The sequence below is a fragment of the Pongo pygmaeus genome, chromosome 15 (assembly GCF_028885625.2).
Source record: "Pongo pygmaeus isolate AG05252 chromosome 15, NHGRI_mPonPyg2-v2.0_pri, whole genome shotgun sequence".
Taxonomy (NCBI): Eukaryota; Metazoa; Chordata; class Mammalia; order Primates; family Hominidae; genus Pongo; species Pongo pygmaeus.
The window spans coordinates 76,254,863-76,278,160 of record NC_072388.2 but is presented as its reverse complement, the minus strand read 5'-3'; the positions used below and the strand labels follow the sequence as shown (position 1 = coordinate 76,278,160).

Here is a 23,298-nt window from a genome sequence, read left to right as displayed (position 1 = left end):
GCAAAGAAGCCAGTAGAAAGAATGTCTGACTGTGCCAACCTCTCTTAGCAAAATGCCTGGGGTACTCCTGTTTCCTCATGGTTTCTCAGTGCTAAGCTGCCTGTCCTTTCAGTCTCCCCACCTCTGATGGCTCCTCCATGCATCTGGACCTTTGCCAAGGTGAAGGAATTCAAAAGCAAGCTGGGCAAAGAGAAGAACAGCCGTCTGGTGGTGAAGCGTGGTGAGGTGGTGACCATCCGGGTACCTACTCATCCAGAGGGGAAGCGTGTCTGCTGGGAGTTTGCGACCGATGACTATGACATTGGCTTTGGAGTTTATTTTGACTGGACCCCTGTAACCAGCACTGACATAACTGTGCAGGTCAGTGATTCCAGTGACGATGAGGATGAAGAAGAGGAAGAGGAGGAAGAGATTGAAGGTAAATTTAATTTTAACATAATTTGCAGTTTTCTGGCTTAACCTGATTTCTGGGGACCATTTCATGGGTTGTACCAGTCCTCCTCTTCCTTTGAATGCAGTTGAGGAACTCAGCATTACAAGCTAAGCTGAGTGGTACAGGCCAAAGAGAACGTTCTGGTGGGGTTGATACTGCTGCCTTAGTTGAAAGAAAGCCTCTTTTCCTTTAATCAGTACCTCATTGTTTTCCCAACACCTTCCTGGGGGCAGGGATGGGGCAGGAGCAGAGAGAGGGTGAGTCATGCGGCAGTTTAGAGGGATGGTCATTCAGGTCGCATGTAAGCCAGAGATTATTTTACATCTCTCTCTTAGTTTGGAGATATTTATTATTGGCCTGGAACCAAAGTGAGTGATTACAGTTTGCTAAAGGTATCCATTCTCTCCCTCTCCCAAACTCTCATAGCTGGCTATTGATTACTTCTTTACTTCATGCCCAGACAAGTTTTAAAAGGGTCTCCGGGCTCCATTCCAGCTGTTATTTGTAGTGTCTACTAAGGATGGCCCAGAGGCATTTTTTTCAGGTAACATAAGAGTAGGTCCTAAGCATTAGTGTTATTCCTCTTATTCCTTGATTTTCTTATATAATCTTAAAGTCAATCCCTTAACATGCTTCTTCATAGAAAAGCAAGCGTGCAGGGAAATCTACAGGTATTTGGGAAAGCGGAGAACCTTGTATCTTATTTGCTGCTTTTCAGGAAGCCAGGTAAAGGTGCTAGGGTCAATTTATAGCATGTTTATCTGCAATTCCTATCTCCATTAGCTAGTCCTTTCACCTATTAAATGAAAGAATGTCAGGATCTTTCCTTCTAAATATCTCTTTCTCCCTCTCAGAAATGTCCAGACACTTCTGAAGCTAGGAAGGCTCCTCTCAGGCTAAATCATTGTTTCTCAGTGGAGACGTTATTGGCATTTGGGATGGGACACTTCTTTGTTGTGTAGGTACTATCCTGATTTTACCACTCCTGGACCCTTGGGTACTAAATGCAGATATCACCTAATAGTAGTCACTGTGATGACCAAAAGATCACCAGACATTTCCAAATGTCTGTAGAAGGGCAATAACCTCCTCCCTCTGTGAAAGCCACTGGGTCACCTGGTCTTTCCGCTAACCTTCAGGCAGGACTTATGCAGTCTCTGAACACATATCCAAACACTCTGCCATTTTGCTCATGCAGAACCCGTTCCAGCTGGAGATGTGGAGAGAGGCTCCAGGAGCTCCTTGCGGGGTCGCTATGGGGAGGTCATGCCTGTGTACCGGCGGGACAGCCACCGAGACGTGCAGGCTGGCAGCCATGACTACCCTGGTGAGGGCATCTACCTGCTCAAGTTCGACAACTCCTACTCCCTGCTGCGCAACAAGACTCTCTACTTCCACATCTACTACACCAGCTGAAGGACTGCTGGGACGGGGGCAGGCTGTATTTGTTGGCTGAAGCAGGCTGCCAGCTGGTGCCTCTTGTTTGGGATAGGCAAGAGCCAAAGGTTCATGTGGGGCTGCTGAGCCTCACACCCTGTCTGCCGTGCCTGACTGTTGGCCCACATAGCTTTTTCCCCTTCTTGGCTTCTGCAGGTGGTGGTGTAGTGCCCCTGTTCTGTGGTCCCTGACTTATACTCTTCTTGCTTCAGACTCCAGCAAATTCCCTCTTGAAGGCACCTATCGGGCACAAGCCTAAAAGGAAGCAGGGCGTTGTTTTTTAAAAATAGATTCATCTTGGCACAGGTTTATCGTTCAGATTGCTGCCCTCTCCTCTCCCACAGCCCTTATTGCCAGTGCATTTAGTGGCACCCACTCTCTTTAGTTGTTGGGGTGCCAGAAGAGGGAAGAGCACATTGCCCATGAAGGAGCCCAATCTTTTGGTTGGAGAAAGCTCTATCCAGCCTGTCACCACTGCCATATTCCTGCCTGCTGGTTATTCTTGGTCTCTGCATAGCTGGGAGACCACACTGCCTTTGGAGGGCTATTACTATTCCTGATGGTAGACGCCTCCTCCTTTCTCTTTCCTAAGTCTGTGTTTTTGCCATTACAGCAAGAACTTTCATGCAATCTCAAGTGATGATCAATGTAACCTAAGATCTTGTGGGAAGAAAAACTGCCTCCGTTATTTCCTGTTCCAAGAGCTGGTTTCCCTTACTATGGGCACTGGCAGTCAAAGTGGAGAGAGTGGAAATTAGGTACTGAATTGATGTCAGAACCCACATATTTGAAAGTCAAGTGTTACTATTTTTTTTTTTTTTTGGTATAATCAAAGAAGGAATGGTATCATCTGACAGAGAAGATGAAAAACAAAAAACCACTCCAGAGTCCCCACCACTTTTTTTTGTCTTTAGAGTAGGAGTGCTATTTAGAAATGTAGCTTTGGAATCAAATGCAGTGAAACCCAATCAGGTTTCCAAAGTTTCTGCATTTAGGTTTCTTGCATTGAGGGCTTAAAGCTTTTGGTGTTCAGAGTCCCTTAGTTTAGGTGATAATGAAGCTTCACTATTGCTGCTGATTGTATTTGTTCTTTACCTGACCAAAGCTTGCATTTCCCTGGTGACAGCATTTCCTACTGTGTCACCCCTGAGGCTCAGGAGTGCCACAGAGTGCAGGTGGTGCTGCAGCCAGTGGTCACCAGAGCATCAGCTGCCGGGCCCCCAGGCGGAGAAGGAGACGGAGGTGAGATGGGACCTCAGCAGTCTCTGTGTTTGTACCTCCCTGTCTCTTACTCCTCGTGTTATGTCTGTTACTGCCTACGAATTCTGAAGAATAATTAGATTTATTTATTACTGTATTTATTTTTTTAGCACATTTCATTTTGCCTTTGAAACAGTTTCCATCTGTTTCTCAGAAGGCTTCCCATCTGTTCTGAGCCACTGAAGCCCATTCTTTTATGGAGTTAAAGATGATATTTTTAGGAGAATTTGGGAAGCGATGATGTTTTATTTCTGTAGGTCAGCCCTGTGACGGCTTTGTGAGGAGTATGGCCCTTCAGAGATGGATGATGCCACCTTACTCCATGTTTGGGGTACAGTCCAGCACTCCCCGTGAAAAATTCTAAGTTGTGAGGGAATCTGCCCATTTGCTGGAGATTGAGTACAGAGGAATTGCCTAGCCAATCAGAGATATCTTGTGATTCCAGGATTTCAGAGTCCTTTGTCTCCTCTGAAGAGTCACCTTCTTTGTGATGTTTCCTTTGACTCACTCCTTCATTGTTGGATTCCTCACCAAGCGTCTATCCTACAGTAGCATAACTCAAGGAACAGGACTCTTCCCAGTGGGTCCCTAGTAGCATCTACATCACATCAAAGGGCAATATATCTTGCAACTGCTCTTCCCCTCGGAGCACGGCCCCAAGCGCGATAGGATGTTGGGGACTGCCAGAGCATTCCCATTCTCTGAGCAGCATCATACCTCCACTATTTTATATTTGCAAATGTGTTTTGTAGAGGATTACACCGGCCAAAATTTATATACCTTTAAAGAAATTATTTTAGTGACTGTCTGTTGAGGCAGTGAAGAGCAGATTTGCTGTGTGTCATCCCATTGGATAGCTGAGTGACCGCTCTTGCATCATTGAAGTTGAATCATGCCTTAGCTAACTGAATATAATCTTTGTAAAATAATTTTCTACTGAGCTGTTTTCTAGTCAGCTAAAGCCTTGCTTATTTTTCCTGTTTATTATTAACTTCTGCCTTTCTCTCAAATTGAAACTGTCACGCCATACACAGCAAACTCCCAAGGATAACACTTGTTATTATTTATTTTCACCATGAGATTCTCTGCTTATTTTCTTTGGAATCCTAGTTCTGTTGCATCAGGGAAGCCTAAGGGACTTGTTCCCCTCACCTCTCTGTGCCTGTTAGTGTCTGGTCACTTTTGAAGTCCTGGGGATGGTTACATTTCATTCATACTGGTTTTTCACCAACTGTCAGGGTTTCTGTGTTCCATTAGCACAAAATAGCTAAAAGAAGATATTTTTACTGTCTAATTCACTATTCTCACATTACATTTCTGAAATAATTGAACTTTAGGGGCAAGGTATTACTTACTGAAGCACAGGTAATTACTGAGAACCCACAGCCCAGCACATTCTAAGAGACAGTCATTTCCTCAGCCCCTCCCAGTCCAAATTTATAGACCCAAACAATGAAATGAAAACCGTTGGCTTTGGTCCTCACCCTGTTCTCTAGAGCACAAACAAATATTAACAAACAATTGAAAGAAAGTGCTTCATAGTAGGAGATTGGAATTCTCTATAGAGAGTGACTGAGTTCTTAAATTTCTTTAGTTTTAGTTTTGCCACTTTGTTGAGTGATGGGGCTTTTAGAAAGGAAGACATATTTAAAGTATTGATTTTTCTCCCCCAGTGTTTCATTGTGAAAAAATTTCAGCAAACAGCTTAAAAGAAATATAAATATATTGTAAACCAAAAAGTATCTGAGACAGGTCTCAATACATTTAGAGGTTTATTTTGCCAAGGTTCAGAGCCCGTGACGGGGCCTCAGGAGGTTCTTAGAACATGTGCCTGAGGTAGTCGGGTTAGTTTTATACATTTGAGGGAGACAGAAGGTCCAGGCAAAGCCATAAATCAATACATGTAAGGTATACACTGGTTTGGCCTGGAAAGGCAGGACATCTTGAAGATGGGGGTTTCCAGGTCAGAGGTAGATCAAAGATTTCCTGACTGGCAATTGGTTGAAAGAGTTAAGCTCTACGTGAAAAGATGAAGTCAGCTTAAGTTAAAGTAAGGGGGGATTGGCTTAAGCCATGTAGATGAAGCCTCCAGGTAGCAGGCTTCAGAGAGAACGGATGATGAATATTTCTTTTTAGGCCTTAAAAGGTGTCAGACTCTCCAGAAAAGACCTAATAAGAGAAGGAGATTCTCTACAGAATGCAATTTCCCCCACAAGAGACAGCTTTGTAGGGCCATTTCAAAATACGTCAAATAAATATATTAGGGGGTAAATTTCCTTTGGGGCCTGCTGTCATGTGATGCTATACCAGAGTCAGATTGGGATTTGGTATTTTATTGCCACAAAGAGTCTGTTTGGTTAGTCTTAAGATCTCTGTTTTAATGTTAATGCTGGTCAGTTGTATTTAAATTCCAAAGGGAAGAGGGTAATATGAGGCATGTCCGACCCTGTCTTCCCATCATGGACTAGTTTTTCAGGTTCCTTTGAGATCCCCTGGGCCAAGATGGGGGTCCATTCAGCCGGTTGGGGGGGCTTAGAATTTTGTTTTTGGTTTGCTGTATATATATGTATACACACACTCCCCACATAAATGTAAAAATTTTAAACTACCGATTCTTAGGCAAAGATGATTCTAACATTCTGTTCCTTTTGACAAGTGTCCAATTAGAGAATGCTGATAATATCCCCTGCACAGACAACATCAGCTCTGTTGGAAAGCCCTTGATTTTTAGCAGACCTGTTTCATTCAGCATGGGTTACCCAGGAGGTGGTCTTCATAAAAATGTTTCTTGGAGGCCAGGCGCGGTGGCCCATGCCTGTAATCCCAGCACTTTGGGAGGCAAAGGTGGGCAGATCACCTGAGGCCAGGAGTTCGAGACCAGCCTGGCCAACGTAGTGAAACCCCGTCTCTACTAAAAATACAAGGAATTAGCTGGTCGTGGTGGTGGGCACCTGTAATCCCAGCTACTCTGGAGGCAGAGGCAGGGAGAATTTCTTGAGCCCAGGAAGCGGAGGTTGCAGTGAGTCGCGATCATGCCACTGCACTCCAGACTGGGCAACAGAGCAAGACTCTGTCTCAAAAAAAAAAAAAAATTGTTTCTTGGTCTCCATCTTTCAAAACCTGTGCTGTATTTTCCCCTTCCCTCAGGCCATGATCTCTGCTGTTTTCCTTACTAACTGGCACGTCAGTACAAGAGTGATTCTAAAGCTGCTCCGGAAGGGCTTTATGCTAACCTCTGTTGCTTGATGACATGTCCTCAGGACTCTGATATTAAAACTCAATCCTCAGATAACAGGTAGCTTTATCATGGAAGTAGGTAGCAATTTGGAATTAGATCATTCTTAGTTATTTTTTTCTTAATGAATTGATACATGCACTTTAAAAAATATTTTTGTTATTTTGGAAAGAAAAACTCAGACTTTTAAAAAAGTGTATATTGTCCCATTATTATATGTATATGGAAGAGTGAAATCTGAACGCTGTCTTATATTAAGCAGTGGAATTAGGTATTATCATAAAATGTCTCAACCTATAGGAAATATGAGTTTATGTTTATGAGTCCTGCTCAGTCCCTTTTTGAGAGAATTAGTTGAAACCCAGACTCTAAAGTCTGCTTTTATATTTGTTTGTTAAGACGACTGATCTGCAAAAGGTTGCCTTTTAACCCCAGTGGTTCTAAGGTGTGGAGTTGAGTGACCCTAATATTTACATAAGAGACTTGTTTTAGTGGAACATAAGGGAGGGGCATAAGTTACATCGTTTTGTGCTGCTTGAGAACTGTCTTTTAAAATTGATCACAACGAGGGAAAACAAAACAAAGTTAGGGGGCAAAGGGTAGGAGTATGGGGGGAGGGGAGAGCAAAGCTATCGAATATATCTTAGAATTTTGCTCAGAAATCACTGCTCCCTCTCAAGTGTTGCATTGTCCCTGCCTAAACCAAGAAGGCCAAACAAAGCCGCTCCTGTTTGAATTCTTAAGGTAAGAAATTTCTAAGCTAAGAAAACACTATTGCCTAAAGCCAATGATAGTGGGGCTCATTTACAAATAGGCATGCCTCACATACTGAGTCCAAAGGCAAGACACTGGCTTTGAAATTAGGCTCATAATGTGATTCCTATTATATGTACCTGATTTCTTTTAGGCCCCAGGTATGTGGACCAGAGTTAATGTCATGACTCTTCATTCTAAGATATGATGAAAAGTTGCCCTAGAAATCTAGAGACGCATGTTTATTTAATTCCATAGTTTAAAAAAAAATTTTAAGCAGGTAGTTGTGGCTTATCTGGGGGCAAAATAATATATGTGAAATTACTTCCGGAGGACTAAGTATATTTTCTAAAGTCCTGAAATAGGATCATGAACCATTCTGAAGTTTTGGTTTGAAATATTATAGTATATGATATTACCAAAGAGCCCTTAATTCAGAGTTTAAGGGGCTCTCTTCCTGAACTCTCCTCATCACTCAGGGTTGAACGTGTAATGTTCCTTGCTATTGATTGTTATTGTTGATTCTTAGGATCAGGCCAAGAATCATCTGGAAAACATTATCTTAATTCCTTCTCTCATATCCTAAACAGTACATTTTACTAAGAAATTCCATATGAAAAACTCCACTCATGTCTCCTGAGATTATCCTGTAAGTGAAGTAGCTTTCATTTAACCAAGCTAAATGATTTCCATTTAGCCATGTTAAAGAGAAGCCAAGTCTGGAGAAAGCAATCCTGTAACCCATGAATCTGGCGTACCCATTTTCCCTTAACATAACGGGAAGTGTTTTGAAATTCCCAGAAGAGAGCTGTTTTGTAATCAAAGTGATGGATTATAAGAAAGCCAGACTTTGGAAAAGGATAATTGGAATAAAGGGAGGTGCTTGAAGACTTTCTAAACTACTTTATGCCATTTAGCTTCTATTTTCTGAAGGGCTTTCTTTGGTGCCATGTACTCAGATCAGTCAGTTGACTGAAAGATGATCATGTTTTCTTCGTAAAGGTTTAAGCAATTGGCAACCGCAAAGACATTATTTTCTTACTGTTCTATATCACGTACTGTTACTGACATTACAAAAAGGGTCTGGAAGGGAAACCGTGTCACTGTTTTATCTTTTTTCTTTAAAATACAAAAGTATCCCAACTAATCATTTATTATGGTCAGCTTGTTTTACATGTCCCCTATCATGAGAAATGCTATCAACATCTGTGATTTCTAAGAGCTCTTATTACTAAATTGTTACTTTAATTCTTGTGTCCTGCTGAGTGGTTTTTCTTTTAGAATACCATTTTTATCACCCTGTGGCACTGGATGTGTTACTGCGATTACACTGATGATTCTGAGCTGTGCTTCTTTAAATAGCTCAGTTCTTGTGTTTTATGTAACAGTTTTGTGATGCTTTTGTGCATTCTTTGTCATCTCTTCCGAGTTTTCAAATCTGTCATAAATATTTTCACTATGCACCTGGTAACATCTGAGTTATATTTTAATGAACCTGATTTACATTTTAAATTCTTTGTCTTTCATGTATCTTCCTTATCTTAAGAAAAGTATTCTATAAGCCCATATGAACTATTTCATAATCTATTAAGATTGTAAAAGTTAAGAAAAACTAAAAAGAAAAAAATTGAGAATAAGATTAATAATAGATCTTTCATCTGCATTTAAATTCATGGCAGAGTATCATGACCTGGGAACTGGGATTGGAAAAACTGGGTTTATAATGATGATTGATTAATAAGTTCTGAGTTTTATGTCAGCATTTGGTCCCAGTGAGGCACGTTTCCCCATGAACATATTCTGTTCAATTTTGGAACCTTGACTTTGGATACCAGGCCAATCATTAACGTAATCTGGGTGATACGAATTCACCCTATTTTCATTTACAAAAAGTGACACCATAATATATCTTTGGTATCTTTTAAAACAGTGCCTCTCCATATCCCTAGTGTCTGTTGCTGAATAAGGACTCACATCTGAGCAGGGAAGGGTGGCATTTAAATATTTCCTTCAGTGATATCTGTGATGCTAAAATGAACCTGTTAGATCATTCTCTGCTTTCTGTTGCAACATATTTTAGAGGTTGAAGCATAAAAGAGGAAGGGATCTGAAACAATTGAGTTAAATGAATGTAATCACCAAACTACCCTACAACTAACAAAAAGCCCAGGCAGACTCCATGTAGCTGGAGATCATTAATGATTCATGTTTGGGTATGCTGTATGTAATATATCACTGTGAATACCTAATATATTTAAGATTATTATTATTTTTTGAGATGGAGTCTCACTTTGTCGCCAGGCTGGAGTGCAGTGGCACGATCTCGGCTTACTGCAACCTCTGCCTCCCAGGTTCAAACAATTCTCCTGTCTCAGCCTCCTGAGTAGCTGGAATTACAGGCACATGCCACCACGCCCAGCTAATTTTTTGTATTTTAGTAGAGACAGGGTTTCACCATGTTGCCCAGGCTGGTCTTGAACTCCTGAGCTCAGGGAATCCACCCGCCTCAGCCTCCCAAAGTGCTAGGATTACAGGTGTGAGCCACCGCACCTGGCCTTAAGATTATTTTTTAACTTTTAAAAGCATTCATATGTGTCATATCATTGACCTTGACATAGCTCAGGATTACAAAAGGCAGCTCACACATTACAGCTCTTGACATTCAGCCTTGATGTTCTTTAACCTGTGCAGTTCTGGCTTAAACTCAGCAGCTATCCTTAGTTCAAAGTATTCTCTGAAAGTAGAATTGCTGTGACCTTGGAAGCAAGAGCTAAATAAGTTTATGTTTAGAAGTAACAGCTGGCCCAGCTACTTGGGAGGCTGAAGCGGGAGGATCAAGATTAGCCTGGGCAACACGGTGAGACTCCATCTCTTAAAAAATTTTTTTAAAATAAAATATCTAGGCCGGGCATGGTGGCTCACAGCTGTAATTCCAGCACTTTGGGAGACCGAGGCAAGTGGATCACAAGGTCAAGAGATCAAGACCATTCTGGCCAACATGGTGAAACCCTGTCTCTACTAAAAATACAAAAATTAGCTGGGTGTGGTGGCACGGGCCTGTGGTCCCAGCTACTTGGGAGGCTGAGGCAGGAGAATCCCTTGAACCTGGGAGGTGGAGGCTGCAGTGAACCGAGATCGCTCCACTGCACTCCAGCCTGGAGACAGAGTGAGACTCTGTCTCCAAAAAAAAAAAAAAATCTAAAAGGAGGAGCCGTATCTTGGCCAGGCGTGGTGGCTCATGCCTGTAATCCCAGCACTTTGGGAGGCCGAAGTGGGCAGATCACTTGAGGTCAGGAGTTCGAGACCAGCTTAACCAACGCACCTGTAATCCCAGTACTCGGGAGGCTGAGGCAGGAGAATCACTTGAACCCAAGAGGTGGAAAGTTGCAGTGAACCTGAGCTCTCACCACTGTACTCCAGCCTGGGCATGACAGAGCAAGACTCCATCACCAAAAAAAAAAAAAAAAAAAAGTATCTTATGAATATGTGTATCACCTGCTTATCCAGTAAGTTTGCCACTTTCCTTAATGGATATGTAAAATTTCTGAGGAACACAGCCTATAATTTTTGCTTTGTTCTCAGGTGTTTCCTGACAGCACCTCCCTACTGCTTTCCTCCTTCTGAAGTATTTCTGGGGACTTGTTACTTCCATAGAGTTGGAATTACCAGTATCAGGCCCCTCCATCATTGTTCTTCCTTCACTGTAGCCACTCCCACTCTGGGAAGACCACGTATCTAGTCTCCCTGTGCCTCCAGCATATCAGAATCAGGTGTCTGCTGAGTGTCATATGGAAAGGAAGGACTTGACTTACCACTCATCCGTCTGAGAGAAGCCCCTACCGGAAAATGTCCTGTAAAAAGGTGATGGTCTTTGCTACGATTTAAATGTTTATGTCCCCTCCAAAATTCATGTTGAAACTTAATCTCCAATACAACAGTATTTAGAGGTGGGGCCTTCAGGAGGTAAAGGTCCTAAAAAGTCATCTCATTTCATCCCCAGAAGCTACCCCAATCTCCCTACAGCGTCTCTGCCCAGAGGTGGTCCTGGTTCTGCCTGAACACTACCAAGCATGGGAACTTGCTCCCTCCAGGGCAGCCCGTGGTACATTGCTACCTGCTTGGTCTCCTAAGCTGGCCTGGTCAGTAGCTGCTCACACTGCCCACGGGGAACCCTGCCTCCCATTCCCAGCACCGTTTGTGACTGGATTTATCCCGAGTGCCTAATCCTGGGACTGGTCTGGAGAATGCTGGCCCTGAAGATGAGGGACTGGTTGAGAGGGCCAAATGGCCTCTCAGTGCTGGAGTGCAATGTTTTTTTTTTTTTTTTTTTTTTTTAGATGGAACCTTGCTCTATCTCCCAAGCTGGAGTGCACTGGCGCAATCTTGGCTCACTGCAACCTCCACCTCCCAGGTTCAAGCCATTCTCCCACCTCAGCCTCCCGAGTAGCTGGGACTACAGGCACCTGCCACCACACTCGGCTAATTTTTGTATTTTTAGTAGAGTCGGGGTTTCACCATGTTGGCCAGGCTGGTCTCGAACTCCTGCAAGTGATCCACCTGCCTCAGCCTCCCAAAGTGCAGGGATTATAGGCATGAGCCACTGCGCCCAGCCTGGAGTGGACCATTTAACAACGGTACCATTCCTAGCCCTGAGAACTCAGCTGGTCACTAGATGCTTTCCTGCTTCTGTTATCTCCCTGGATCTTGTCTGATTCTTTCAGGCAGGCTTTCGGGCATATTTCTCTTCATTGTCCTTAGGTCCCATGGGCCAGGACTGCCACAGGGTAGGCAAGTGGCTGACTGACTTCCTCTACTGGTCCAGGCACAGGGGATTCCAGCTAGGGACAGCGTTCATCTTTTGGAACCCAGCTCAGTCTGAGACAAACAAGGTAGAGGCCTGGGCTTCAGTTTAATTCACACCAAATTTCAGTGCGGGCATTCTTTGGAGTCAGACACAACAAAAGCGGATGAGAAAAGGCACACAGGCTTCCCTGTGGTGTTATGGTGAGCACGCCAGACATTTTAATCCACATTCTCATCTCAGCTTCACGACTGCCCCGTCACATAGATAACAGTATTCCTGCCTACCCTGCTCCCAGCATCTCCCTACTCCACCCCACATGCATTTGACAGATGAGGGGACTGAGGTGGAACAAGGTTCAGCAGAACGACAGATCCAGGGCTGGAGTTCAAGTCTCCCGTCTCCTCAATTAAGACTCACTTGTTTCCAGGCCTCTTCAGCCCACCCAGCTTTTGCTCCTGTGGCCCTGTGCCAACGGGGCAGGATTTGGGAGCTAGGCCCTCAGCTCGGTGGGTGTATCTGGCTGCCGGCAGGGGTGAGACACCTGGAAGGCCTCCAAGACCAGCAGCCTCTTGTTGATGGAGCTGATGGTAGGGTAGGGGGTGAGATCCACCTTGAATCTGTAGTAGAGAAACACCTGCTAAGCCAAGGTTTTCAGGAACACAGGGAGACTGCCCTGATGCAGCAAGGGGAGCAGAGAGGCAGGGCTGGATGAGGTCCAGGGAGCTGTCCAGGGAAGGACGATGGGGCAGCCCTTATTCATAGGGGATGGGTAGGTCTTGTGCAGTATCATTTGGCATCTGTTACCTACTGTTCCTATTTCTTTGAGAACCTACTATGTGTAAGGCCTAGTGCTAGGCATTTATATATACAGACTCTCTTCCCCCATGTTGTAAGCTTCTTGGGGGCAGGCAATGTGCCATACGTTTCCATATCCCTAACGCCTAGCATGATGCCTTCCAGAGAGGTGCTCATTCGTGCCCTACCGAAGGGTTCACGGAGGGATGCAGAGGTAGAGCTCACTGCGGGGCACAGACACACCACATTTGAGGACATCAGGCAGGTGCTCTTGGGGGTCCACCAGGTGAGCCACCTCCTCTTAGGAGCAGGAGCTATCTATACAGGTTCATCTGGGCTGTGGTGGGTGTGGTAGGAGCACTGCCCCAATTTCTTCTGCCCTCTTCCAGGCAGAAGTGGCTGTGTGGCCTGGCATGGTGGGCTCCTTGGCTGGTTGGCGAAGAGTCTGCATGAGATGCTGTCTCACCAGCTGAGTGGGGCCTGATTGTGGGCAGAGCCAGGAGAAGGGAGGGTGGTGGGGCTCTCTCTTACCTTTCAGCATTTGCCACCTGAGGCACCAAGCACAGATCAGCCATGGTCACCTGAAAGAGGGTCGGGTGGGTTCCCATCAGGGTGCATACCCCAGACTCACTGACTGGACTGCGTGTGTCCACTGCGACTCTACTGGGGGTACCAACAATCTGCTTTGGCTCTTTCACCCATCCCACCCCCAATTCTTGTCTGCCCTAGGCCTGCATGAGTCTGTCCCCCAGAGCTGAAGTGCCCTCCCAGGCCATGCTCCAGTTGCCCTGACAACCAACTCTGGGTTGAGAAGGCCAGAGAAGATGGATTGCCTTGACTGTGCAGACATCATCCAGCACAATCCCTCAACTGATGCTGGCCCGCCTCATCCTCTCACAGCCAGTCTTCTACCTTGAGTAACTCCCTCTTGAGATGGTTTAGTGGGAGTGAGCTGAGGAGTGCCCCATGGCACAGAGATCCCCCTGCAGACGCCTCCTCAGGAAGCTCTGAGCTTGAGGGAGGTCAGCATGAGGGAGGCAGCCGCTGTGGCTGGGCCTGGGGACAGCTTACCTCGTCTCCTACACAGTATATGCCCGCTGTGCTCTGTAGGATCTGCTCCAGGGCTGTGGGGAGGCCACATAAACATCTTATTCTGGGCGCAGTGGGGGGACACAAAGCTTTCTGGGCCTTGGCCTCCATAGTTATGAAATGGGTGCCCAACTGAGTGACAGACTGGGCATGGCTGCTGGTGAGAACGTGGCAGCCAGGTCTGGAGAGAGCTGCTAGGGATGAGCTGCTGTTTCCTGAGGCTCCGTACAGACAGTCACCATTTCCCCTACTACACTGGCCACGGTGGCAGCTCTCACTCTGATGGCTGGCGCTGTGCTGGCCTTGGTTTCCCAGCTGGAGTAGGCAGTGAAGCTGAAGTTTGGCCATCCAGCTATGAAGGGCTGTGGGCTCAGGGACCAAGGTTCCCAGAAATGCTGGAGCTAAGGTCCGGATGCCTACCCAGCCCATTGCCTTCCCAGTCCTGCCCTCATCCATGCAACTGTCAGGCCCAAAGCAGCCTGGGAGGCTGGTTCAGATACCCAGGCCCCTGTGTGCGAGGGCCATACCTCTAAGAGGCCACTGTGAGGCAGCTCACAGGGGTGAGGACTCACCGTTAAAGCCAGAAGTGATGGCGTTCTGGGCCCAGGTCAGCTGGATCTCCTCTCCCACTTGCTTCAGGACAGACAGGTTCTGTGCAGCCCAAAGAAAATCTATGATTGCGCTGAGAGCTGGGTGGAGGCTGCCCCTTCGCCAAACCCCCTCAGGAAAGTTCACTTCCCATCTGCCCCTGGCTGGACGTCTATCCCTTCTCCCCCAGGCTCCATGAGCCCCTTCCTTCAACCAGGGCCCTGAGGTTGGAGGGAAGTAGCCATCCCAGCAGCCACCTTCGCAGGCTGCCCCAGTGGCCTCAAAAAGCCACGTGATTCCGTCAGAGATGTGCAATTATCCCTATTCATGCGACGCAGGACACGGCCGTGGCTGTGGCAGGTGTGCCCACAACTCGAGGCCTGTCTCCCTCGCTTCTCCCTTGCATGGTCCCTTGTGAGGAGAGGGAGTGTGAAAGAGGGTGGCGCTGGGATGAGGGAGGTCCACAGGACCGGCTTCCAGAGATTTCCAGCCTGGCTCCATCTTGGCACCCCGGAGCCATTTTGCCTCTGTTTCCTCATTATAAAATGGAGATGTCTGTCTGCTCCAACATCCTTTGCTAAAATGACATGGGGGTAGAGGGCACAGGCATGCGGGGATTCTGACTTAGTCCCCACTTTGTTATGACCTACCTGTGGGACTCAGCAAAGTCACTCCACTTTTCTGGGGCTATTTCCTCATTCGGAGTAGAAGCTGGCACAGATGAACTGTTTTTAATACTTAGTTGTCTGTTTTAACAGTGACACTTAAAAAAATAAAATCCTACAAGTATCCCAGTGTACGACTGAGATAGCACAGATGAAAGGAAAGCCACTCTGGTTAAAGGCGGGAGGCCTGGACTGGGGCCTGCTCAGTCTCTCCCCTGCCATTCTGGCTCTTTCCCCACCTCAAGCACCTGTACACGTGTCCTTGGAAACTAGAGCTTCTCGGAACGCAGCGGGGGACCCGCTGGGGTGGCTGAATTCTGAGATTGAGATCTTCGCCCCCTTCTTTCACATGGTCCAGGTCAGAGCCCCCGGGAATCCCCCTCCCTCCCTTGACACCCCCGTCCCCACACTGGGCAGCTCACAGCCAATGTGTGAGTGTAAGAGTGTGTCAGGTGTGCAAGGGTGCAAGTGTACAAGTGCCACACCTGCAGGGGCTGGATGCCACCAGCGATGAGGTCAGAAATCATACGCACGCTGGCCCTCTTCTTTGGGTCCTGAGGCAGAAGTCGCGGAGTGGGACGCGTCTCCTCTAGATACTCAACGATGGCCAGCTGTCCAGAGGGGAGCAGTGAGGCAGGGAGAGGGCCCAGGACCCCTAGACCAGAGGGGACAGGGCCAGCAAACTCCTCCTCCTCCTCTTCCAGCACCATCACTACACCTCTTCCCCGCTGCTTCTCCTCAGCTCGAGCCCTAGAAAGCCTTTTTGGACCTTATCATGCAGAACTTGGTTCTCCGTGTGCTTGAATCTTCCCTTACTTTCCTAAATAACCTCGCACCCTCCCCACGAGTCTTGTATTGAGCCTCTCCTATGTGCTAGGCACCCTGACGGCACACAGGCGAGGAAGAGATGTCAGGCGCTGTCATTCAGGGCACTGCTCTCATGAGGGCCCTCCCCCAGGCCCTGCACTCACTGACTGGTGAATGGTGATTCCATCAATCTTCAGGGCTGGCACCTGCTTCATGGGATTCAGTGCCTGGAAGTCCTTAGAGAACTGTGGAGACAAGGCCCTGGGGGCTGGGTGGCCTGGCCTGAGTTGGCCAGAGGAGAGCCAAGCAAGCAGGAGAACCCCAGGCCTGCCACCCACCCCCATTTCCCTTCCCTGGGAAGGCCCTAAATCCTATGCCCAGGGTAATCCCTGGGGGATCCATGCAGTCTCCCAAACCCCGGCAGCTGCTGAGCCATAGGCTTCATCCTAACAGCCTGGCTATGGGCTTTTCCCTGCATCTCACGCCGTGGCCACCAAGGCGGCTCCTACCCTAGTCAGCCATCCAGAGGGCCCAGTATGGGGTGGGGACCCACTCGCCACCCACTCTCCCAGGGTCAGGCACTGGAGAGCCCAGGCTGGGGTACACAGCCTGAACCTGGGCCCTTCCCAGGCCTCCTGCTACTGCACAGCTTGCCACGTTGTCCCACAAGGGAGAGCCAGCAGCCTCCTGCAGTGATAGTCCACAAGACACAGGTTCACTTCTCTGGGGCAGAGCCTCCCCTTCTTCCCCTGCCTGGTGCCTGTTCAAGGCCTCCAATTCCCACATTGTGGTCTGGGCACAGCCTTCTTACCTGTTGGCCCCCATCCTTTATAAGATTGATGGGCACCGTCTCGTAGTCGATGCCTTTCAAGGCCAGAGCTAGGAGAGACCGCACATAGCAGAGTCAAAGAACAGCCTCTCACCATACTCTTAAAGGAAAGAGCCCTTCTAGGGTGACATTAAGGCCAAAGAGGGGGAGGCTTCTCTACACTTCTGGCTTGGTCAAGGCTCACCGTGGCACCATCCCCTTCTCTCAGCTTTCCTTGTCACCACCTGCCCCCTACCCCAGATGCACGATGCTCTGCCTCACTCACCCCTACTCTTAGAGACCTCACGATCTGGACCCCCCAATGGGGCCCTCATGCCCCTTGGGTGGTGATAAAGGTGTATGCCCCGCCACTCTGTGGGCTCCTGGAGGACAGCAAGGGTGTGTTGTGTTTACCTCTGCCCCCCCCCCAGGGCCTTAAACAGTGGTGACCAGTGTCTTGGTTGGAGACATGCAATTACGCCCTCAAGAAGGCAACTAAGAGCCAAGGGAAGGAGCTCAGGTGGCCACACACAGCACACACAGACAGATGGCACTCTTGTTCTGTTGGAGAAGAATCTCTTCCAATCTATTCTCTCTCTTCTCAGGGCTGTTTACTAGAGATTCCAGACAGGCATCAGGCTCTTTGGTGGCCTCAGAGCATTTGCCATGACTCCAGTCACCAGATTTCCTCTCCATCCCTTTTGATAATTTCCCCTGGCAAGCTGAGGGTAAAAAAACTTGGGTGGGTCAACACTAGTGGAGAAGACTGCATGCGTGTGCATGCGTGTGTGTACTACACACACTTGGGCATTCAAGTATGGTGATGGCCAATCTCAGGGAAGGGCAAAGGAATGAGGGGAGGAGGACCAGACATGTCATGGTGTGGAGAGAGCCCGGGCAATACCAGGCTCCTCCTAGTGCTGGTCAGCTCCAGTCTGGGGAGTGACAGTGTTTGGGGCTGGAGGAGACACCTGGAGGAGGGAAGGCCAAAGCACACAGGCCCTACAGGCAGCACCTATATTGCTCCGGCTTCTGGCTCAGCCAGGGCAGAGGCACTGGCGCCCAGGGATGGGTTCATCTTCTTGGAGGAAAGTTTCTCCTGGCACCCAGTGCTCTTGCTTACTGATCCCAGCAAATACCAAGTGACTACGGGATGGAGGAGGGGTCACGGAGGATGGCTTTGCCGCCACACTCTGGAGGCAAGCTTCTTGGGTTCAAATTTCATCACAGTCATTTGCTAACTGTGTGGCCTTGGGCAAGTAACTTAATGGGCCTCTGGAGCCAGACTACCTGGTTCAAATTCCAGTTCTGCCTCTTAGTAGCTGAAAGATCTTGGGCAAGTTACTGAATGTTGCCTCAGTTTTTTGTGCCTCAGCTTCCTCCTCTATACAATGGGGACAGTAATAGTACCTCCCTCCTAGGGTTGTTGAGGTTTAAATGGAATCGGGCACACAAAAGCACTCAGCACAGAGCTTTTCCTCAGTACGGGCTGCTTTGGTTATGACCTTTGCCAAAGGCTGTGTTAAGCCGAGGGTGGGAAGGGTCAAACAAGGACTAGCCACAGGGCCCTTGTTTCTGCTTTTCTGAAGCCTCCGAGGCTGATGCTGGCCCGTTCTGTTTGCTTTGCCAGTTCAAATAAGATAAGAACTGAGGGAGGCCAGCTGTTCCCCTGCCAGTTACCAGGGGCATGTGGATTTTGTGACCCTGCTTTAAACATGGTTGCCAAGGGGCTTTGGAGAGCAGTGTCGGGAGAAGTGTCAGTCCCAAGGAAAAAAACAACCCCCTTCCTCCCACCCTCACCCTGTGTTTCCGCGGTGGAGACGCCATGCAGGGATGGGGGTTCTAGGAGCCGGGGGATGCTGGTTGCTGGGGGTGAGGTCCTCTCTGACAGAGCACCCCTTCCATCCCAGGCCAGCTTTGCACACGGGCTTCTCCGCCCCAGTCCACCCCACTCCAGCACTCATCCTGGAGAAGGCACAGCTCTTACCAATTCGAACTCTCCATGAGCAGGAGCTTCGGAAATAGGAATAGAGGATGGGCTGAGGAGAGAGAGGACGAAGGCGCGTGTTAACCCATGCTGGGTGGGCTCCAGCTCGGGAGGAGTCAACCGTTTCTACCTATGCTGCCAGGCCTCCTCTCTCAGGCCTGCATCTGGGCAACTCAGGCCAGACTCTGAGCTCTCTGAGAGGCTCGTGAGGTCCCTTGGCTCCAAAATTGTGCTGGTTTCAGCACCTGAGGTCCAAGAGGCCCCCAAAGGGGCAGCTAGCCTGCGAGTGCCTTCCTTACCTTGCCAGACTCTGTCATGGTATCGTGGTGACCCTCAGCCTCCCAGGGAATGTCCCCTCTGGCACAGCTTCTGAGCAGGGAAAGGAAACCTAAAGGGGTGGATTCCAGGAGCCAATGGGGAAGCTGGGCTACCCAGGCATTGGGGGAACTTTGACTCTGGTCAGAAAGGGCATTTCTGGCCAGACACAGTGGCTCACGCCTGTAGTCCCAGCACTTTGGGAGCCAAGGTGGGTGGATCATTTGAGGTTAGGAGTTTGAGACCAGCCTGGCCAACATGGTGAAACCCTGTCTCTACTGAAAATACAAAAAAAAATCAGCCAGGTGTGGTAGTGGGCGCCTGTAATCTCAGCTACTCAGGAGGCTGAGGCAAGAGAATAGCTTGAACCCGGGAGGTGGAGGTTGCAGTGGGCCGAGATCACACCACTGCACTCCAGAGTGACACTGTGTCTCAAAAAAAAAAAGGCATTTTTTTCCCACCTCACAGGAAGTTTCTTACGCTCCTGCTGGGGCCAGGTTTGGTGTTCCCCCACAGAGCGTGGCCTGGTTTTGATGCAGTATTTTGAGTGGTGGAGCGGGCTGGGAGCTGGCGTCTGGAGTCTGGACCTGGTGCAGGAACCAGCTCTGTATGACCTTGGACAAACCTCTGCCTTTTTAAATCTTCGGCTCCCTCATTTGTAAAACAAAGGGTTGCCCTAAAATGATGGCAGGGATTCCTTTTAGCAATGCAGAAATACAAGGAATTCTAATTTTTTGATGCTTTGGTACCTATCTCCTTCAATCCCACCTTCCAGCAGTCCTCCAGGCTCTCAGCTGTCCCCATAAAAACAGCTGGCAGATATGCTCACTCACCCCAAAGGTGAGGTCAAAAGCTGGCAGCTCACTGGGGCCCTATCTGGCCCTCAGAATTTGTTTGCTCAGCACAGTAGTTTAAAATGTTTCAAGTAGTTGCCAATGTTTAAAAATCAGGACATTTCATTCTAGTATGGTGGGTCATGCCTGTAATCCCAGCACTTTGGGAGGCTGAGGCCAGCAGATCACCTGAGGTCAGGAGTTCGAGACCAGCCTGGCCAACATGGCGAAATAACATGGCTAAACAAAAATTAGCCAGGTGTGGTGGTGTGCATCTGTAATCACACCTACTCGGGAGGCTGAGGTATGAGAATTGCTTGAACCCAGGAGGCGGAGGATACAGTGAGCCAAGATCGTGTCACTGCCCTCCAGCCTGGGGAACAGAGCAAGACTCCATCTCAAAATAAATAAAATAAAATAAAATAAAATAAAAATAAAAATCATGACATTTTATATACAGCACCTGTTTTTTTCTTTAAAAAAAATTTGGAGACAGATTTGGGTTTCTAAATAGCAGCAATTGATGGGAACAGACTCATGGCCCCCATCAACCAGGGTATGCGCTCTCAGGTCTGCCATGGCCCATATCTGGCCCACTTTTCTCATTTTTGTTACCTTTGGGCCCTTGGGGGCAGCTGGGTGTGCGATCTCTACTCCAAGGTTTAAGGGGCTCAAAGTTAATTTCTCTGGTACTTCTTGGGGAGCCAGCATCTCAAAGTGGAACCCAGGAAAGACTCGCCAGTGATTAGCACTCATGAATCTTCCCACCAACACATGTGTATCCCTACAGATGGGGGAGAACTTGAAAGAACTTCTCAGATACCCTGTTTACTACCCCTCTGACTATAGACATTTCACCAAAGCTCCCTCTCCCCTCTGCCACCCCTCGCATATTAAGCTGCTCTCTGAACCTGCTTTTGCCATCCCTGTACTACCAACTCAGTCTGCTAGATGGCAAAGGTATAAGTGGGAACCTAGGCGGTTCCCAAGCCCAGCAGTCCCAGCCTGTCCTGAAGGTACCTTTTGTGGAGAAAGTAAAGATGGTCCTGGCACAGAAAGCAGGTGATGGGCAGAAAGTGTCTTTCGAAGAGGAGGAATTGGGTGGCCACAACTGGATCTTCCTTATTTGGAGATGCAACTCCCTTTCCTTACCTAGCCAGGCTACAGGGACTCCTGGGGCCAAGGGACAGGGACTGCTGGTGACCACTAGAGTGTGGCAGACATTAATTAGCTTAGAATCCCTGAAGAAATGCCTTACCTAATGGCTAAATGCCTTTGGATTACACCTTTGGACCTGTACTACGAGTGACCAGAAGCATGGTAAATGCTGCTGCCCTCCATCACGACCCACAAGCAGGAAACCTGAAATCTCTTAGGCAATTTCTGCCTTCTCTTACCAGTGATAACTATGTAAAACTATGCCCCCTTCCTTTCTGTACTTGTAGAACTAAATTTTAAGCCCAAGTATCCATCTCATCAGCACTCCCAGAAGACTTCTGTTTCCAATTCAAATATGCATTCTGATTACTTTAGCAGATTTTATTTTTAAACCATGTCTTACACATGATTTGAGAAAAAGACTCCTAAAATCCCATTTGGAAGAGGGAGGACTATACATTATTAACGTGACGCAAAGTCCCATCTAACGTGCCACCTTCCTTAGTGCCACAAAAGTGGTTCTCAAACTTCATGGCGCGTTAAGAACCATCTGGACCGCTTAAAAAACAGGCAGATTCTCGAGCTCGTTCCACTAGAGATGAACAGAGTGGCTCTGGAGCGGGCCCCGGGAAGAACATGTGAAAGCCGTGAAGCTCCCCAGGTGATTGTCATGACTGCCTCTCCTCGCTCGGGGACTTTTTTTATTTTTTGAGACGGAGTCCCGCTCTGTCGCCCAGGCTGGAGTGCAGTGGCGCGATCTTGGCTCACTGCAAGCTCCGCCTCCCGGGTTCACGCCATTCTCCTGCCTCAGCCTCCCGAGTAGCTGGGACTACAGGCGCCCGCTACCACGCCCGGCTAATTTTTTTGTATTTTAAGAGACGGGGTTTCACCGTGTTAGCCAGGATGGTCTCTATCTCCTGACCTTGTGATCCGCCCACCTCGGCCTCCCAAAGTGCTGGGATTACAGGCGTGAGCCACCGCGCCCGGCCCGGGGACTCTTAAAATACAAACATTACTGGAAGCTCACCTCCTGCTAGGGCCAAGAGAAGAGCATGAAGGGCTGCGAGAAATTGGGAGGCTTGGGGCGACGTTTGGAAGCCCTAGTGGAGGGGTCTGTTATGGGGAGCAGGGAGGGCGGGGCAGAAGTGAAGCACGACCGGACAGCAACTCCACCGTGCTACGCACTCCCCACCAGGACCGCCTCCTCTGGCCCAACCCTCCCGGGACTTCGAGCCCCAGCGGGCAGCGCGCAGCACGCAGGCGCAGAGCGTGCCCGGCGCAACGCACTGCACGCCGGGAGTCGTCGTCGACCTGGGCGGGTGGTGCAGCTCACCTCTGACCCCGCCCCCCAGGGTCTCTAGGTGTCTAATCAGCTTCGCTCCACCCGGGTGCGCGGCACAGACCTTCCCCGCCTGCATCTGGCACTTCGTACGACCCCCTCCTCCGGGCCGAGAAACTTCGCGCCTGAGACTCGCCGACGACTAAGGCTCAGTGAGACTCGACGAATCAGGCCCGTGGCTTTCGTCCGGGTAAAGCGAGGGGCTGGACTAGAAGGATCCTTCACGTCTGGACTAGAAGGATCCTTCCGGTCGCCTCTGGTGCGCCCAGCCCTCCCGCCACGCCCCGTTCCTGGGGGCTGCTGGGAGTTGCAGTTCCCTGAGCCCGACCCCTCCTGCCCAGTACCCCCCGCCCCGGGCCGGCCGGCCCTCCCGGTCCCGACATGCTCTGCGCCTCCTGCCGCCTCCTAGCGGCCCGGGCTGCGACCACGCTGCCCGCCCCGCCCAGAGCCCGGGGCCCCGCGCTCCGCTGCAGTGGAGGGAGTTGCATTTCCCGGGGTACCCCGAGCTACCTTCTTGTGACTCCTTGGCGGGGCGGCTGGTCAGACAGAGTGTGCCTCCGGGCCGGAGGGCGACCCGGAGGAGGGGGAAGATGCCGCCGGCCACGGGCGGAGGCCTGGCAGAGTCCAAGCTGCGTCCCCGGAGGGGCCGCTGTGGGCCCCAGGCTGCTAGGGCCGCATGCAGGGACGTGGCCGCTGAGGCTGTGGCGCGAAGCCCCAAACGGCCTGCCCGGGGCTCACGGCGCTTCGAGGCGGCCGGCTGGTGGGCTCTGCTGGCCTTGGTGACGCTGCTGTCCTTCGCCACCCGCTTCCACCGCTTGGATGAGCCGCCGCACATCTGGTGAGTGATGGGAGCTACTCGGCGGGCACCATGGCAACCGCGAGGGGACGCCGCCCTCTGATTGGCCCGAGGGTACGGAGGGGGCGGGATCTACAGGAGTAGGGCCGCGGTGGAGGGGAACTTGAGGTATCCGGTGGGTTGGCCTCTGGCGAGG

The 23,298-nt window shown here is 49.2% G+C and overlaps 3 protein-coding genes across 14 annotated transcripts in view; 2 read left to right on the top strand and 1 right to left on the bottom strand.

Annotated features, from left to right (window-relative positions):
- Positions 1-8,630, top strand: part of TMED8 (transmembrane p24 trafficking protein family member 8) — a 47,566-nt gene extending 38,936 nt beyond the window's left edge. For both annotated transcript variants that reach the window (XM_054449655.2, XM_054449656.2), the window contains exons 5-6: positions 113-418; positions 1,632-8,630. In XM_054449655.2, coding sequence (XP_054305630.1) covers positions 113-418; positions 1,632-1,849 — 524 coding nt within the window. In that variant the 3' untranslated portion in view covers positions 1,850-8,630. The remainder of the gene's footprint in view (positions 1-112; positions 419-1,631) is intronic.
- Positions 8,631-12,006: 3,376 nt separating this feature from the next.
- Positions 12,007-22,830, bottom strand: GSTZ1 (glutathione S-transferase zeta 1). Of its 7 annotated transcripts, XM_063651933.1 has the most exons (10): positions 22,301-22,407; positions 18,961-19,049; positions 18,662-18,713; positions 16,678-16,745; positions 16,031-16,111; positions 15,545-15,670; positions 14,379-14,457; positions 13,789-13,841; positions 13,249-13,298; positions 12,007-12,539 (listed from the first exon to the last, which is right to left on the bottom strand). In XM_063651933.1, the coding sequence occupies exons 1-10, from the start codon at positions 22,383-22,385 to the stop codon at positions 12,413-12,415; spliced, it is 810 nt and encodes a 269-aa protein (XP_063508003.1). In that variant the 5' UTR covers positions 22,386-22,407; the 3' UTR covers positions 12,007-12,412. The 7 variants fall into 7 exon arrangements, with proteins under 7 accessions (XP_063508003.1, XP_054305617.2, XP_054305615.2 ...); XM_054449642.2 differs by lacking the exons at positions 18,961-19,049; positions 22,301-22,407 and adding an exon at positions 22,817-22,830; XM_054449640.2 differs by lacking the exon at positions 18,961-19,049 and having other exon boundaries at positions 22,371-22,506.
- The window catches only part of POMT2 (protein O-mannosyltransferase 2), a 46,229-nt gene continuing 45,586 nt past the window's right edge, over positions 22,656-23,298 (top strand). For all 5 annotated transcript variants that reach the window (XR_008493777.2, XM_063651929.1, XM_063651928.1 and 2 more), the window contains exon 1: positions 22,656-23,144. Coding sequence is in view for 4 of the 5 variants with exons in the window: in XM_063651929.1 (XP_063507999.1) it covers positions 22,897-23,144 (248 nt within the window). In the remaining variant the exon portion in view is untranslated. The remainder of the gene's footprint in view (positions 23,145-23,298) is intronic.

Excerpts from the sequence above, each read along its gene's own strand:
- GSTZ1 (XM_054449636.2), bottom strand. The coding sequence starts at position 19,200 with ATGATCCACCCACCTTGGCTCCCAAAGTGCTGGGACTACAGGCGTGAG. Across the intron at positions 13,842-14,378 it reads CATCACTTCTGGCTTTAACG|CCCTGGAGCAGATCCTACAG; the intron begins GTGAGTCCTCAC and ends GCCTCCCCACAG. Across the intron at positions 13,299-13,788 it reads TATACTGTGTAGGAGACGAG|GTGACCATGGCTGATCTGTG; the intron begins GTAAGCTGTCCC and ends ACCCTCTTTCAG.